The 18,178-nt window shown below is 41.6% G+C and overlaps 1 protein-coding gene across 4 annotated transcripts in view; it reads left to right on the top strand.

The window, feature by feature from the left end:
• Positions 1-17,847, top strand: part of SLC1A3 (solute carrier family 1 member 3) — a 75,082-nt gene extending 57,235 nt beyond the window's left edge. For 2 of the 4 annotated variants that reach the window (XM_027092626.1, XM_027092627.1), the window contains 7 exons: positions 358-562; positions 3,898-3,940; positions 6,722-7,014; positions 9,494-9,727; positions 10,279-10,473; positions 13,551-13,685; positions 15,513-17,847. In XM_027092626.1, the coding sequence (XP_026948427.1) occupies positions 358-562; positions 3,898-3,940; positions 6,722-7,014; positions 9,494-9,727; positions 10,279-10,473; positions 13,551-13,685; positions 15,513-15,717 (1,310 nt within the window). In that variant the 3' untranslated portion in view covers positions 15,718-17,847. Of the gene's footprint in view, positions 1-357; positions 563-3,897; positions 3,941-6,721; positions 7,015-9,493; positions 9,728-10,278; positions 10,474-13,550; positions 13,686-15,512 lie in introns of those variants that run through there. The other 2 variants (XM_027092628.1, XM_027092629.1) reach the window with 2 other exon arrangements.
• The last annotated feature ends 331 nt before the right edge of the window (positions 17,848-18,178 follow it).

Genomic DNA, 18,178 nt, shown 5'->3' with positions numbered 1-18,178 from the left:
ACACACTACTCACTAATTAACACTCACATCTTCCCCAACTAGTAGCAACCTAGGAAAGAATTTGATTGCCCCTTCAAACCATCAGAGAGCCACATGATATCAATTCTTGGGGCAGAAAATAGGTGATCACGTGTTTGCTGACACAGCTGATGCCTAGCCATTCCATGGCTTTTTCCCTTCACCTTTCGTTGACGGCCTGATTAAATTTGGTGCCAAGTTCTCATAACATGTATAAAATCCCATTGCTGGGTGGGAGAGGGTAGGGGAGTGGTGAAGGAAATGCTCTTCCCGTGACCTTCCACTGGAAAATTCCCTGAACTGATTTGCTGAAAATCTCCTTCTGTTTGCCTTCCCCAGGAATGGCGGCCCTAGATAGTAAGGCGTCAGGGAAGATGGGGATGCGAGCTGTAGTCTATTACATGACTACGACCATCATTGCCGTGGTGATTGGCATAATCATTGTCATCATCATCCATCCTGGGAAGGGCACAAAGGAAAACATGCACAGAGAAGGCAAAATTGTACAAGTGACAGCTGCAGACGCCTTCCTGGACTTGATCAGGTACGTCCTTGCAAGCCCATCCTTTTGGGTATATTTTGACCACCCAACTCCTCTTATTGGGGGAGCTGATCAAACCCTAGAAGAGGTATCTGACTCAACCAGTTCTGCTGGGCTTGAAATGAAGGTCACATCTTTACCTCTTTCTAACAGAAATTGAAGTAAGTGTCCGTTTTCTGATCTCATGTGAAAGAGGTGAGAAGAGCAAGGAGAAGATAAGGATTTAAGAGCCCTGCTTTTAGGATTCGGAATCTGAGCACTCAGTCATCCTCTCAACTGTGCAGCTCACCTTGCAATATTACTAGTTCTTTTGTGTGTGTGACTTTTTTACTGAAGTATATTGCTGTACAATTACATATGTTACGGGTGTACAATATAGTGATTCACAGCTTTTACAGGTTATCTTCCATTTATAGTTATTATAACATATTGGCTTTCTTCCCTGCATTGTACCATATATCCTTGTGGCTTATTTTATACCTAATAGTTTGTACCTCTTACTCCCCTACCCCTATATTAGCCCCTCCTTCCCTCTCCCCACTGGTAACCACTAGTTTGTTCTCTATATCTGTGAATCTGCTTCTTTTTTTGTTATAATCACTAATTGGTTGTATTTTTTAGATTCCACATATAAGTGATAATCATATAGTATTTGTCTCTCTCTGTCTGATTTATCTCACTTAACATAATGCCTTTCAATAATTCTTGACCTACTTTTCTCAAGTCTTCCTCTCTAAGGCTACTTTTCTTTCAAGTATAACCTGTTCATTGGACTCTTCTAATGTGGAACTTGTGATCTGTATCATCATCCATTGTACACGACAATTTATTTCCAGAAGGGACTTTAGAGATCATCTGATCATACCTGTCCCAAGGTTTTCCTTTTGTACTATTTGTGAAGAAAGGATTTGGCAGATCAATAATAAAAGACTAAAGGATGGCTTCTTTAGCATTGTTTTATACACAAACAGTACACTGATCACGAATTAGCTTATCTAATACTTGAAACAGACTTGAGGATAGAATATGTTGGACACAGACTGAGAAGTAAGCCCAAGTTTGAGCCTGGCACCTCCCTGCCTGCTCTCTCTCCACACTTGCCTTTGCATCGGTCAGTTGCTCGTAGGAAGCGTATTGCGAGCCCAGAAGGATCACTGAACAGGGTTTGCAAAGGTGTGGGCAGGGTAAAGGGAAGCTACAAGTGATGATGAGACACTAGAGGACTAACAGCAATAGGAAGCTGTTTTGTTACCACCTGTGGCTCTGAGGAAAGGAAGGGAGCCATTACTGGAAGTCAGGACGGGCTGTGTCCTGAGGGAAAGGACCCTCAGGATAGGGGCTACAGCTCTAATTTGGAGGGAGGAAGCTGTTGCCCAACCTGCCAGAGAGAGAGCCGGAAGAATATATACATCCACTTCTCTCCTCCCACTGCCCTGTGATCTGTCAGCGCCTCACACTGGACAAACCCAACAGGAAGCCAGAAGGTGAGGGGTCAGCCTCCCAGGCACAGAGCAGGATGGAGAGTGGATGGAGAAAGGCAAATGGAAGATATCTCAGCACGGACCTCTCAGTGCCCCACCTGCTTAGCATTCCTCCAGCAAGTAGCCCACCCAGGCTGTCCTCCCCAAACCTAGCCCTTTCCTCCCTTCTCTACAACGTACTTGCAGACTGGCTTACCAATCCTAGATACCTACTCTAAAGGATTCCCCACCGACTATCTGAGAGAACCTCCTCCTAGGGACTTGAGTTCACGTGCCATCTCAAGGAATGGGTCTGTGGCTGCTAGATTCAAGAGTGATTTGGGCAACAAAGGGTCTCTTCAGCAGCACCTATCATGAGTGACTTTGTATCATCTGTATGTAAGCACAAGGCAGCCCCACGGTACCTCCCTGAAAGCCCTTTTCAGGGAGTTAATCGCAATTATCCGAAGGTAACAAGTCAGTCTGTATTATTTCATACCAAGCTGGCACCCAATGATAATGACTTTATTTAATTCGTACAATTAATTAAGGCTTTTCACCATTTTTTTTTCAGGAACTTTACCCTCAGGGAGTTTGGATTAGGGGTATTTTATTATATTTTCTTTCTGTATAATTTCTACTCCTTATTTAAAGAATTGGGATCTTGTCATTCTCTGTCTGGTGTGTTTCTGCCCCTCCTTGCCCCAGTGACAAGTGTAAGACTAACCTGTCCCCACCCAGACACCTGGTTCGAGCATTTATCTTGGAATCTCCTAAACTCACTTTTCTCTCAGGGTTTGTAGAAACAGACCCATAGAGCATAGATGGGAAGGACAAAGAAACAGGATGGTCTAGGCCAGGGATCCCCAACTTTTTGGCACCAGGGACCAGTTTCGTGGAAGACAATTTTTCCACGGACGGGGGCTGGGGAGTGGGGATGGTCAGGCGGTAATGCGAGCGATGCCGAGCGGCAGGTGAAGCTTTGCTGGCTGGCCCACTGCTCACCACCTGCTCCACAGCCCGGCGGCTGGGGACCCCTGGTCTAGGCAGTAGGAGGAAACCAGAGTTTATAACCCTAAAATCTGATTGATGACACACACCTGCTGGAATCTCAGACTCTCCAGCTGCCTGGGTCATGTCTCCTTCTCCCGCAGTCTTTAGTCTTGGAGCCCTAGTGATAGTTTACTCCAATCTCCTCTTTAACAGATGAGTCAGCTGAGACCTACATGGGTGCCATGACTTAGCCAAGGTCATACAGCTGGCTAGAGATTCCCCAGCGAGAGTGTTGCCCCTTACTTCTTCCCCACCATGAACACAAACACTGCACTGAGGCAGTAACAAACCCTGCCACATGGGCCTCAAGTTCAAATTTTGTGGGCCCTCTCCCTGTTGGTCACCAAAGAGCCTCAGAAGCTCTAGCAATTCAGAGTCAATATCTCATCCCCCAGAGGGCCTTTGGGAGGACTCTGTGGAGAACAGTCTAACCGTGACGTTTGATTCGGAGCACTTGGTCCTTAAACACATGGCGTGATACCAAAATGGCCATTATTGAATAATACCTCAGTTAACCAGAATGCTTATGATAAAGGCATTTCCATTCTCGCTTGGGTTTTTCCTAGGAGCAGGGTTTGATGTTGGAATGAAAAATCCCATTGTCTGACAAGAGGACAGATGAGTTGAATTCGGGACTTCCTTGAACTACATGGGCCACACTGAGGGATGACCTATGTCCCATTGCATAAGATCCACCAAAATCTTTCTCTTTTTCCATTTGCTGCTTATTTCAGTGCCATCTTTACCTTAGACACAATGAAAAAGTATTTAAGGAACTAATTTATTATTTGGGAATTTTTCAAGTGACCATTATTTTCTTTGCAGGAATATGTTCCCTCCAAATCTGGTGGAAGCTTGCTTTAAACAGGTAAACACAGCTACTAATTCACCTTTAAAATTCCTCTTTGGTGTACCAAACAGAGTAGGGTTCTCTTTTTAATTTAATTTAATTTTTTCCCATTTCTCTGTAGTAAGAAACACTTCTCTTGCCAAGTGGATGGAAAGCACTAGAGTTTTCTGGGGAATTAGGAGAGGAGGGGGGTGGTCTTCCCTGTACTGAAGGCTTAATTAGTTGCCAGACACTGTATGTCTTGCATACAAATGACTCATTAAGTCTCTGTTAATTATTAAGAAGGCTAATCAGGAGACTCTCTCTCCTCTCCCCCATAGCCCATAAACAAAAGCTCACCAAGCAAGCAAACTCCAGTATAAGATATATTTACAGCTTGCTTTAAAGATTAGGGAGATTATTCAAGTTTCTGGGTTTGATTTTAAAAATCAATGGGTTGTTTTTTTAAAAGTCTACTAAGGGCCTTAGAGATTCTAAAGGAGGAACCACATCAGGAAGCACTGCCACCATCATGTATTGAATGTCCCCTCTTTTCCAAGCACTAATGTTATATTTACTCTTCACATAAATATGACGGGTATCATTGTCTTCATTTCATTGATGAGACAACTTATCTATGATAATTCAGAGAGGTTATGTAGTAGGTGTGAGATTTCACAGGTAGTAAATGGCAGACCTGAATTCAAATTCATTGTGTGGATTTCAAATTCCATCCTCTTTCTGCTTCTGCATTCTGTTCTGCTTCCTGGGAAGGGGTATCCAGGCTGATGAGACACCTAGCAGGAGGCCATAGTGAAATCCAGTTCCCTTTAGCCCCAAATCCAAGCAACTCTTGGCTCTCTGTGTTGAAGACACAAATACATTTTACTATTAGGGGATAAAATTAGTAAAGTTCATTCTAACGTCACCTGAACAAAAAAGCTTTGTTGCCCAAGATGTTAAAAGGGAAACAACTAGACATTCTAGTTGTTAAATAATAGCTCCCGAACATTTCTCCAGATGGTGTCACTTCACCCTTGTTGTAATTCCCTAACCCTTGTGCTTGGGATCTGTAAAACAAACAAAATCAAACTCCGAACTCGTGGAGGACCAGGTTTTACACTCTTTGCTTTTTTCCCTTTTTAAAATTTGTATTGACCATTTTTAATAGGTAATGCATGTGCGCACTGCAAAATTCAAACAGAATTCCTTCTTTATTTAAATAAAACAAAAAAAGCCTGCAAGGGCAAAATCTAACTCTCTTTATTCAAAACAACTATAATCATAAATAATAAACCCCTTTCAACCCAGCCAGCCAACCCCAGCACCACGGAGCTGACTATTCCAGTTAGTCAGCTGGCACTAGGTGACATCAAAAATGCTGATTTCTAGCAACGCTGGGAAAAGTGCTGACTCAGGAAGATTTATTGTATTTGGTTTGGGATTGCATTTACAGGATTTTGAAAGGGAAGCAAATGTATCATCCCAGATCTATTTGTCTTAGATCAGAATGCAAATGAGGTTGCAATTTCTGTGTAGGCTGCAAACTGTGTCTAAGGGGAAAGAGTTGGAGGTGTAGGAAAGGCTAATTGGGATTGAAAATTCACCCTAGACAATCCATAAAATGCATAAGCACCCCAGCAGAATAGAGATTTGAGAGCTGACTGACAAAAAGGTGTCAGTTTCTTTGTTAAAATTACGGGCAGTGCCACTGATTGTTTAGGGAATATGTCTACAGTATTGACAGCTGGCCATGTCCTTGTTTGGGAATAGTGCTTTCCCACTGGACAAAAAAGTCTCCCATTTACTCTTTGTAGAGAAATGGCCCAGCCCTTCGTGTACAGCTGTGCTTTCTTCACCTAGACTGTAGATCCAGTCAACATCCGTAGATTATTACTCTCTCTGGTGCTTTATCTCCATCAATGTGAAGGCCAGAAATTCTGCTCTCGTTAAAAATCATAGAGAGATGGGCTTAATTGTTTCAAATAGCCACAGTAATACACTCAGCCCTTTCTGTCTGGGGCCTCTATGCAGAAGCTATAGGGAAAAGACCATCTCTTGAATAAGAGGAGACTCTTCTATAGACTTGAGAACGGGGTTGTCATCCTCAACTATTATTCACCCAACTATTCTTAAGAACTAATACTATCAGGAATACTTTGAAGAATGTTGTTTTGGGGATGTTAAATTGTTTAATATTCACCAAAGTCTCCAACTAAGTCTAGTCCCTGAAGGGCTTTGTTATTGAGCGCCACTAGCCAACATTAGCATAGTGCTTTAAAGTTTACCAGATGTTCTCATATATTCTGTTTAATTTGATCATTACAACAACACTGTGAGGTAGAACCAGCACAGTTATCCCTGTTTCACAGCTGTGGAATATGAGCAAGGGGATGTTAGGTGATTTGTCCATGATCCCCTAACATGAACCCATAGAGGGTAAAGGGGTTATTGTGAATATTTGAATTTATAGTCATTTTATTAGGGTTTCAGAAAAAAGCAGAAGCACTTGTATCTGTTTACTCCATCTTCAACCTCTTTCCTATTATGGTGTGTTGTGTATTTGAGTGTGTGTGTGTGTTTGTCTGTGCTGAGGAAGTAGTAGAGGTTTGTCACAGATTAGATAGATAATAAGTAAATAGATAGAAGATAAATAGATAGATAGATAGATAGACAGACAGACAGGGTAGATAGATACTTTGTGTAACGCTTTTCTCTGAATTTGGGGTAATGTATATCATTATAGAAAATCCGAGCAAAAAGTACAAAAGAAGAAAGCAAAAATTACCTTTAATCCCTGTTGTGCCTTTTCTTTTTAAGTTTAAAACCAACTATGAGAAGAGAAGCTTTAAAGTGCCCATCCAGTCCAATGAAACACTTGTGGGTGCCGTGATAAATAATGTGTCAGAGGCCATGGAGACTCTGACGAGGATCACAGAGGAGTTAGTCCCAGTGCCAGGGTCTGTGAATGGGGTCAATGCCCTGGGACTAGTTGTCTTCTCCATGTGCTTCGGATTTGTGATTGGAAACATGAAGGAGCAGGGCCAGGCCCTGAGAGAGTTCTTTGATTCTCTTAACGAAGCCATCATGAGATTGGTAGCGGTGATAATGTGGTATGTATTTCCATTTGCTATGTATGCTATCTAGAAGATGCTTATTGCCATCAACTTGTGTTCTGTACTGAGGAAGATGCCACCAGGCAGGATGGCCAATTGCAATGATCTCATTCGGATAAGCACAAGAAAATCAGTAACTTTCTGGGCTGGTAGTGGCCTTGAACATATCTGCAAGCCTGTCTGCATAAGTTTGCTTCCTTGTTTTTGAAAAGTGTCAACTCCCTTACTCCAGCACTGATGGGATACCATTCCTCATCCCTCCATTTGATAACTAATTAGTTATTCATTCTCCTATTGATTGTCTCCTGTATACCAAGCATTTAATGCCAGGTGCCATGGATATAGCAATGAAGAAGACAGACAAGGATGTCCTGGATCTTACATTCTCTTTTTTAAAAATCTTTTCCACTACAGTTTATGACAAGATATCGAATATAGTTCCCTGTGCTATACAGTAGGACCTTGTGTGGATCTTACATTCTTAAACAAACAAACAAATCATCCATGTGCTTTAGTCACAAGTGCTATGGAAAAAAATAATAATAAAACATGAGGTTTTCTTTCACGTAATATGATGTGAGGTGATAAAAAGTGACTGGAGCAGAGGCTTAAAATTTGCCTTGGATGGGACAGAAAGGCCTCTGAGGAGGTGGGTGATCAGCTAGCCATACAAAGTACTGAGAGAAGAGCATTCCCAGGAGAGGGAAAAACCCCTAGACCATCAGAAAAACCGAGCTCTGCTCTCCTCCATTTCAGTCCTAAGAAAGAAGTGTAAATAGCCACTCTGCGTCAAGCCTGAAGGACTCACGGGAAGTATTATGGAAGGCCAAGCCACAATTTATAACACAACTTCCTTCAAAGAAAGTTGAGAGCAGGAGACAAAGGAAAAGACTAAATCCACAGAGGAACATTGACCTTGGAAAGTAAACTCTCCCCAGCAGGGAGAGAACCCTGTGATAGGTTTAAGCCTCCTGTGAGGGTTGCTTTCCCTTTTTCCTTTGTTTTAAATCCAGACTCCCTCTTGGCACCTGAGGCAGGAAAACATCCATTTCTAAGAAAAGCCCTCACCATCATGATTAAAAATATCCTTTGTCTTTATTGCCCCCAAAGCCCAGAGAAATCCATTTTTCAGGAGTTTGTTCAAGAAGGATATGAACTTGGGGGCACAAAGATGATCAGAATGTCGTCTCCCCAGGAGTCCCCATTGAAATGCTGGGGGCCCTCCTTGGAAATCTTGGCAGAGCTGAAAGTGGACATTTATCTTCATATTATTAAAATGCCTCCACCTTTCACCTCTTTTATGAAAGAAGCCTATTCAAGGCTGCTGAATGAACCTCACATGTAGCTTTTCTAGCTGTACGTTTGCCTGCACACTCAGCATTGAGTTATTACATTTCTGAAAACAGGTACTCTTATAATTTCCTGGCCTGTGTTTTTAAAGGACTTTTCAAAGAACCATTGTATTTTTCAATATGAAATAAGTCCTCCACAGTTCCCAGCAGACCCTTCTCCTGAAGGGTGATCAGCTTCTCTGTTTTGGGTAATGTGAGTTGGGTTGTAGTTTACAGCACACATCGGACAAAGAGAGCGGGGCCTTGATTCAATGTGTACAAGACATTTCATGTCTCCGTTGTTCATTCTTTCGAGTCTACAGGCGAAAGATCACAAATGGCAGTAGCAGCCTGTGGGTAATAATTACTTAACTAGAACACCCATAACCTGATTGTGGTAGTACAAACATGCATGTTATTAACTTTGATAGCTCTGAATTTATTTTATGATTGCCTTCTACTTATGGCAAATGGTGCTAGTTTTTCATTTGCATTGTAACATACAATTTCCTCTTAGAGTACATTTATTTAAATAAAAAAAGATTGATACTAAGTAATACTGTACGTAGTGTGTAATATGGGAAAAACTAATAAAAGTTGTCCTTGATTAAGAGAGCTGTCCGCAAATCTAAAACACTGAAATGCCATCGTGTGCATCTTGCTTTAGCTTGGGAGTCAGGCTCCGACGTGGGAAATGCTCCCAGAAGTCCGGATATTGGTTTGGTGGATTCTGACTGTTCAGAGTACTTAGCAGGGGAGCAGGAGACAGCAGGATGGGGGGATGGTGGCATCTGAGGACCCCCAAAGTGACCCAGGTGTGGTGAAATGACAGTTATTTAGGAAAAAAAAGAGGTGAGTAGCAAAACCTCTGAACCTGCCTTTTTTTTCTGGTTTAGGAGAAAAAAAGAATTGTGACCTAGAGAAATTCTGAGTGAGAGGAAAGCCTAATTATGCACTAGTTATATTTAAATTTATATTTTAAAAAAGAAAAGAAAGAAGTTCATAGTTTCTGCAAGTCCTCATAGTATTCTGCGCAGAGAAGTTTGGAAGTCAACCCTCTGACTTTTTCTTATCACTTGGTAATTTCTGTGGAATAGCTTGTTGGAAATCAGACTTCCAACTGTGCGTGTGTTGCTTCTGCATAGGTACGCCCCTCTGGGCATCCTCTTCCTGATTGCAGGGAAAATTGTTGAGATGGAAGACATGGGAGTCATTGGCGGGCAGCTTGCCATGTACACAGTGACAGTCATCGTGGGCTTACTCATCCATGCGGTCATTGTCCTGCCCCTCCTCTACTTCTTGGTAACACGGAAAAACCCCTGGGTTTTCATCGGCGGGTTGCTGCAAGCGCTCATCACGGCTCTGGGAACCTCCTCCAGGTACGCATACATCCGTGGCTTATTTCTATCAGAAAATGTATCTCAAACTTTACTTTGAACCAGAACCTTCAGACTGAGGGGCGGGGGTGTGTTTTTCCAGGTTTTAAATGTCCAGACATAGGAATTGGCTTTTTGACTCCAATGCTAGTCAGACCTAGTTGGGATTCAAAGACTAGCTGGCTATATACCCTTTCAGGGGACAAAATGGAAATCAGCTATCCTTTCCTGCCCGTTCTCATCTTCCTCGTCCAGTTGCCATTTGCCTAAGGGAGAGATGGCCGAGCGTTGGCACAGGCTCTTGTTGGGGGATGGGGAGTAATCACAAGTGATGCCTCACAGAGGACTCCAGAAGCAGGGGAGCTGCCAAATGACCCCGTGAGGGGACCCACTGTCCCTAGCCCTGTTCCCCTATTTATACTAGTGCTGACTTAGTTCCCTTTCACTTAGGATATGGGAAAGGAAGGAACTCTCTGTCCAAAATACCAAAACGGACAGGCACAGTCTGAACTGTCAGGATGGTCAGCTGACATGTCCTGTTTTACTGTGCTCAGCTCTGCCACCCTACCCATCACCTTCAAGTGCCTGGAAGAGAACAATGGCGTGGACAAACGTGTCACCAGATTCGTGCTCCCAGTAGGGGCCACCATTAACATGGATGGGACGGCCCTCTATGAGGCTTTGGCTGCCATTTTCATTGCGCAAGTTAACAACTTCGACCTGAACTTTGGACAGATTATTACAATCAGGTACAAGGAACATTCTATACGACCTTTTCTTAAGAACGACTTTAAATGATGAGCCGGCGATCAGGGCTTGAGTGAAGAAACTGGGAGAGGGGACTCTTCATAGGAACAGTGTTATTTTTGATATTTAGAGATTTTTACTTTTTTAAACTACAGATGTGCATATTTATTAATAATGAATTTCTAATAATACAGAAATGTATAAAGTAAAAAGTGAAACTTGTCTGCCACCATGACTCCTCATCTTTCTGTAGGTGGCCAGGGTTACTGTTTGGTGTACAAAGACCTTTTCCAATGCACAGACATACACACATTTTTTTTTTTTTTTAGTTAATGGAATCATACCATACATACTGCTTGCCACTTGATTGATTTACTCATCCGTATACCATCTATAAACATATCCAGCTCTTCCTTTTTAAAATCTGTAGAATACATAGTATGGATATTTCTCTTTTTAAAAAATGTTAAACTTCAATAAAAGGCATTGAAATTTTAGCTTTTATTATTCATTAGCTTTTATTGAAAAAATTAGAAAATAAAAATACATTTCAAAAACTGGATTAACATTTTCTCTTGGGTTAACTTTTAGGCAGTATATATGACAGAGCACACTGACAAATAGGTTGAGAATTTTCCTTTTGTGGACTATTTTTTTAACTTTTTTTTTTTTTTTTTTCGGTACGTGAGCCTCTCACTGTTGTGGCCTCTCCCGTTGCGGAGCACAGGCTCCGGACGCGCAGGCTCAGCGGCCATGGCTCACGGGCCCAGCCGCTCCGCGGCATGTGGGATCTTCCCAGACCGGGGCACGAATCCGTGTCCCCTGCATCGGCAGGCGGACTCTCAACCACTGCGCCACCAGGGAAGCCCTATTTTTTAACTATTATTTGAGCTGTCTAGTGAAAGGTAATTTTCCTTCTCCTACCTTCCACTAATCTCTTAGTTTCCTTCTCCAGGGGCAACCACTGTTGCTTGCTGGTTTCTTTTGTATCCTTCTGGAGACAGTCCAGGCATATCCATGTGCGCATGTGAATATCGTCCCTTCGTTTTGCTTAATGAAAGTCATCGTGCACAACAGACCAATGAGTATAATGGAGACAAAATCTCACAATCCAGATCAGACCCTGCTCTTTAGTGTGTGTGTGTGTGTGTGTGTGTGTGTGTGTTTTAATTATTATTAACAATTCAATTTGGAAATCAAAATAAATTAGTTTTTTCACAACAGTTTTATTATAAATTGTCTTATACATAGGAAAGTTTAAAGAATATTACAACACACATATTCTACCTAGAACCAACAACTGTTAACGTTTTGCCATTTTTGCTTCTTTCATTGTACATAGTTCAGCATGCATCACCTAAGAATAAAGATAGTTTCCTACATAACCACAATAGTAAGATTCTTAAAAACACTTCTGGAATATCCAGCCTATATTCAAATTTCCCCAGTTGTTTCAAAATATCTTGTATAGCTTTTTCCACAGACTAAGATCAAATCCAGGTTTACGGCTTGTATTTGGTTTTTATGTCACTTTAGTCTTTTTAAATCTCTATCAGTTCCCTCACATTTGTGTGTGTATGTCTATATATGTTTATTTAGAAATAATTTATGTCAGACTCTGTATACATATTTTGTACTATTGGGAAATGATAATAGTTGTAGGATGCATTGGGATAAAAATGATGGGGCTGATCATGGCCAGAGGTGACGGACCTGGAGGTTCTGGGAGCCCCAGGCCCAGTCTAGCTAAACTGGGGCTGGGAGCTCAATATCTCAGTTCACTATAACCTATTCTCGGGCATACCTTGACATACTGGTTGAAAAGCCCTGCGTTATGAAAAAGTTTCAGTTGCGTGTGTCAGAGTTAAAAATAATAATAACAATTATAGTGACTTCAACAAGATAGAACTGTACTTCTCTCTCATGTGGAGCAGCTCCACTCCACAAAGCCCTCCAGGCTGGTAGGTGTTCTACAGTGTAAGGGACCAAAACTTGTGGTTCTATCATCCCCGGGGTATCACCCTCATCCAGGTGGTCCAGGATGGCTCAACATCACCTCCAAATTTTAGCCAGTGGGAGGAGGAGGAGGAATGACACAACCTACAATTTGCTTGATCACTTTCACCTATGTCTTATTGGCCAGAACTTAGTTTAAGCTCCAAGGGAGGCTGGGAAATATAGTTTCATTGTGGGCGGCCATACACCAGCTAAACATTCTAGTACATTCTATACAAGGGGAACAATCTAAACATTCTAAACATTCTAAACAATCTAAATTCTAAACAATCTAAACATCTAAACATCTAAACATTCTATACAAGGGGAACAATGCAGGGGAACTATGAAGTCTCTTCCACAGGCTTATTACTTTATGAATACCACTTTATAACTAGGTAATACTTTATTATTCAAAAAATATTTTCACATTCTCACGTAAGCCTATCAAATAGATATTTAACAAACTGAGTCCCAGACAGGTTATGTGCCTTACAAATGAGGTTCACACTGCCTCCATAAAAAATATTGCTAGTAAAAAAAAAAATATATATATATATATATATTGCTAGTGCTACAGAACCTTGTTCATAAATCATTTTGCTTTTGAATTAATAAATTTGATTTTTTTCTGACCAAAGTAACCATACTGTAAAGTTCAGTATCTTTACAACCCTCTGCTTGGATAGGGGAATTATTAGAAACAAATTGTTTTTGTAACTGTACAGTATTTTAGACCTTGCAAAATACTTCCAGGTACGTGAAAAAGTATATAGGCACAAGTTTCCTCATTTAGAAACAGCTGTAAGAACAGGACCAACTTCCTAAGGGTTGTTGTGAGAAACAAATGAGGTAATCCATGCTTAACAAATCAGGAGGCACGTAATAGGCATTTGATAAATATCAGTTAATATGATTATTAGCTCAATGGGTTTTACACCATCTCACTTACAGTTTTCTAAAGCACGTCCTCTTATGTTAACTTGGCAAGTCAGACATCGCCCCTATGCATGTTTTACAGGGTCTGCTCTCTATCTCGGGAGATTTAAACAAATGTTTTCTGTTTGGGGACTTCCTCTAACAGTATCACAGCCACGGCTGCCAGTATCGGGGCAGCTGGGATTCCTCAGGCGGGCCTGGTCACCATGGTCATCGTGCTGACATCTGTGGGCCTGCCCACCGACGACATCACGCTCATCATCGCAGTGGACTGGTTCCTGTGAGTACGCTCGGACTGCATTCGGCTTGCTGTCGTGGGGCTCTCCTCTGTCATCCTAGGGCACCAGCAGCCTGGCGCCCCTGCCAAAGGGCTCCATGAAGAGGGGAGGCTTGGCCTGTAATTAAATTGTCCTCCCTGCCTGATCCCTGCCATCATCTGGCCACCAAGCCCCGGGCGCCATGCACACTCTCCCTTATCAGCCTTCGGGGCACATCTGGCTGCTACGCTTCTCGCTCTATAAAACCATTCGGGGATTGGGAAACCCGTTGTCTACAAAGCCAACATAAATCAGCAAAGCCATTTCTGAATTGCACAACACATCCCCATGGCGGCTGGGACCGAACAGCGGGCCTCCCAGGCTGCCTCAGGCTTTCTTCTTGTGCTTCCCATTCCAATGGCATAATATAGTGCAGATGTTCCCATCTGACCCCAACAGCGAGTGGGGCAGCTGTGCAGACAGTGGGAAGAGAGCTGGCGTCATTAAGTGGAATTGATTTTTGGTTCTGAGGAAAGTTTCAAGAAAAGCGCCCTCAGACCCTAACCTCTAGGGCCCACCCCTCTGCCCTTTTTCCCTCACCCTTCCAGCTAACATTCTCTGCCTCTTTTCTTTTCCTTCCATTTACAATTGCTCCCCAGGATGCCCAAGGTGACAGCCTAGAAGGACACAGTAGGTGTTGGAGTCTACATAGACTCCATGAGGTAGATCTAATGGCCACAAAAAGTTCAGTGTTCTCAAGGCACAATAAGTGGGGGGAAGATAATTACTTGAGAGCATGAGTTCCATGGTCACTTGGATCTGGGTTTGTGTCCTGCCCCTGTGTGGCACCGGCCAGATTACCCAGCCACCCTACTTTCCTTCTCTGCAGAATGAAGTCAATAATGTCGTCTACCTCCCGGTGGTGCTGTGAGAATTAAATGCATTGACACATGGAAAGCATTCAGCTCACTGTCTGGCCCACAGCCACTACTTGACTCATGTGAAGACTTTTATAATATAAAGCTGTGGTTCTCAAAGTTTTTAGTCTCACAACCCCTTTACACTTAAAAATTGACGACCCCCAAAGCTTTTATCTGTGTGGGTCATATCTATCAATATTTATCATGTTAGAAAAACTTAGGCATTTTTTAAATGTTAAATTCATTTAAAGGTTACAATAATCCATTCATTACATGTTAACATATATAACATTTTTATGGAAAAATATCATTTTCCAAACCAAAAATTTAGGGAAAAGAATGATACCATTTTACATTTTTGCAAATCTCCTTAATGTCTAGCTTAATACAAGACTAACTGCTTCTGCATTCAATCTGTTGTGTTATCTTTGGTGTTGTGTTGTTTGTTCGAAAAATTCCACTAGACAGACATTCATGAGAAAATGAGAGGGAAAAGGGCAAATAACATCTTAGCATTATTATGAAAATTGTTTTTGCCTCAGGGACCCCCAGGGGTCTCTAGATCACACTTCTGAGACCTTCTGGTAAAAGGAAAGTGAGTGGTAGGAAAGAGAACCAAAGAAAAATTTTAAATAAAAGGAGAAAGGGGAGGGTCATTCCTACTGTTGATACTCTAATTAGTAACTGAAAATTAATACTAATATATATCCTTAGTTATAAGTTATATAAGTTATTAATTATACGGATATATATTAGTAACTACAATTTTGAATGTTATGTGTCTATTATGGAATGATGCAGTGGGTGGCTACACCAAGCAGAATTTTAAGAGATGCCCCCAGTGACTTAGCCAGCTGGTTCAAAACATGAGCTGAAATCCCGTGATGTTCACAGGAGCCTCGCTTTTCCTTCCACCCCTCCCTTCCCCAGGGACCGTCTTCGTACTACCACCAACGTGCTGGGAGACTCCCTGGGAGCCGGCATTGTTGAACACTTGTCACGACATGAACTGAAGAACCGGGACGTCGAAATGGGTAACTCAGTGATTGAAGAGAATGAAATGAAGAAACCATATCAGCTGATTGCCCAGGAAAGCGAAATTGAGAAATCCATTGATAGTGAGACCAAGATGTAGACTAACACAAAGAAATGCTTCCTAGAGCACCAGGTGTTTGAAAACCATTATACAATGTTTCCATCTCATTTCAACTCATTCTCTCCAGTCAGCCCTTTACCTCCCTTTTCCTCCCTGCCCTGATAGGATTGGGAAATATTCATCCAAAAACAAGGGGGGATTTTGCAGTGGCCAAAATGTATAGTTTTCATCCCATGTTTGAAATTTTTAAGTCATTTCATGTTAGTCTTATCTAATAAGGTACTGAGATCAAAAATAGTCTTGATCAGATCTTACAAGTTTATGTGGCACGCAATCCTGTAAATGTGATAGTTCTTACAAATTAAAGAGTCAAAACAAATACTAGGCTAAAAACATGGTTTTAAATCAACTTTCAGAATTTAAGAATCCTTCAGAATACAATTCAGTTTTAGTATCAAGACAAAACAACTTGATCAGCAATGGGTTATCGGTTGGTCATTACAAGGGTTTTTTTTTTTCCTTTCTCTTATGATTTGTGTCCTTATTTTATTAGTAGCAGGACAATACAAATACACACCCAGCACAGCTGTGAGGAGGCGCAGAAAGTGAAATTTCCATGTGGCCATGGGCAAGTTACGTCTCATCTCTAGGCCTCAGTGTTCCCATCTGTAAAATGAGCGAGTTCCTTAGATGCCTTTATGGTCGATTCTCACCCAAAAATCCTGTGGCACCGTAAAAGAGCCTGCCCTCCATTTCCCCAGAGAACATCCTGTAGCAAGTCTCATTCCATGGAGCGTGAGACTTTCAGAATAGACATTTATTGGGAACGAACATTTCTAAGTGGGGGCAGGATGGCTGTGTGGTTTACCAGATCCTGGGTCCAAAATGTCAGTTACACAAGTCACCTGGCTGGAGGCCCTTCCAGGAGTGGAATTGTTCACGAAACTCTGCTTAGTTCTTCCCAACAGGGGAAGTATTCCCTTCTTTCCTACTCTTCACAAACTAAAGGGACTACTTTGGGAAGGATATCTCCCACCACTCCTCAACTGACCATAGACTTTTAGAAAATAAAACGTAAGACTAGCAACTTAGCAAGGGTGCTCACGGTCTTACTATGGAACACTAAAGATCGCCAGGAAAGAACGGAGCATGGCTGACATTATAAAGAGAGGATTTTAAAACACCAAGATTATAAGTCATCTTTAAGGAAGGTTTTTTTTAAAAGGAGAGGTTCTTTTTTTTTTTTTTTTTTTTAACCTGAAACACTTTTTCTTTTCAGTTCAAAAATCATTCCTTAAGGAAGTCTGCAGATCAAAATATAAGGTCACTTCTTATACGTTTTAAAGAAGTCAAATGAATGAGCTCTCTCTCCACTAGAGGTCCATGAACCGGGTGGGTGGTCTCTTATTTGAAAAGGTTTTTGACTATCATCAAAAGTTCTTAGAATGACAGAAACAAGATATCTCTTTGTGTTGGAACTCCATTCACCAAATCATTTAAAACCTTCAGCTGAAGTGGGGTTTGGTTTGGTTTGGTTTGCGTCCCTGAGAGAAACCGTAGAAGATGAATCAGTATGAAGTCATGTCAGTGTGGTTCCAAGACAAAAAAAACACTAGGGGTATTAGTTTCAGGCAAGGCAGCTACCAGGTTTAGAGGAGATTATTTTTTTACCCTCTAAGGAGTATCCAGTCAAAGATGTGAAGTGCGAGCTGTCAGACAATACCAGCTGTGTTTGAGTTTCTGACTGAAAATGGTGAGGAATGGACTTAATTATGCTAACAGATTGAAAATCTAGACATACATCCTCTGATATACAATTAGAGATGTTTTTACATAGATCGCGAGCATTACATACATGTGTACAAAAGTTAACATTAGGCTGTGGTAGAGTAACCATTTAATGTCAAGGCTCTATTTGGGAAATACACTACAAAAGTTAATGTACATGGCTGTCATGACACCAGTAGAGTAAAAATTAATCGTGTCAAATTAACTGTTACACAATGTGATCTTTTTTATACTAACCATCTCTTATGGAAAGCAGGTCCTCTGGGATGACCCTCTTGCCAGCCCATCACAGGCTCTGCATATTACATGCACCCAGTGTGGACTGAGAAGCATTACCTTGTAGATGTATTTTCAATAAAGAAAAAAATTAGTTTTACATTATACTTTTGCATGTTGTTATTGTTCTTCTCCCTGAAGGAAAATAAAATTTTCATTCATGGAAGTATTGCAATGAGTTCAGGACAATGCTGGGAAGGATGCCATGCAGATTTTTTTTTTTTTTTTAAGATTTTACTAGGTAAAATCTTGGAAGGCCCAGCTGGGGAAGCCAACCACAGGAAAATAAATAAGGACACACTCTCCCTGCCCAACTCCTAGAACTGGAAACAGGAGGAGGTGAGGGAAGCACTTTGCTGTAACAGCATGCATTTACTTGTTCACCTCAGATTCAGATTTCTCCAATAAATTGAATCATTTCCATGTTGGGATTAAT

Source organism: Aethalodelphis obliquidens, unplaced genomic scaffold (assembly GCF_003676395.1).
Source record: "Aethalodelphis obliquidens isolate GAN/ISIS:26980383/991018 unplaced genomic scaffold, ASM367639v1 scaffold80, whole genome shotgun sequence".
NCBI lineage: Eukaryota > Metazoa > Chordata > Mammalia > Artiodactyla > Delphinidae > Aethalodelphis > Aethalodelphis obliquidens.
This window is presented reverse-complemented; position numbering and strand designations above follow the sequence as displayed.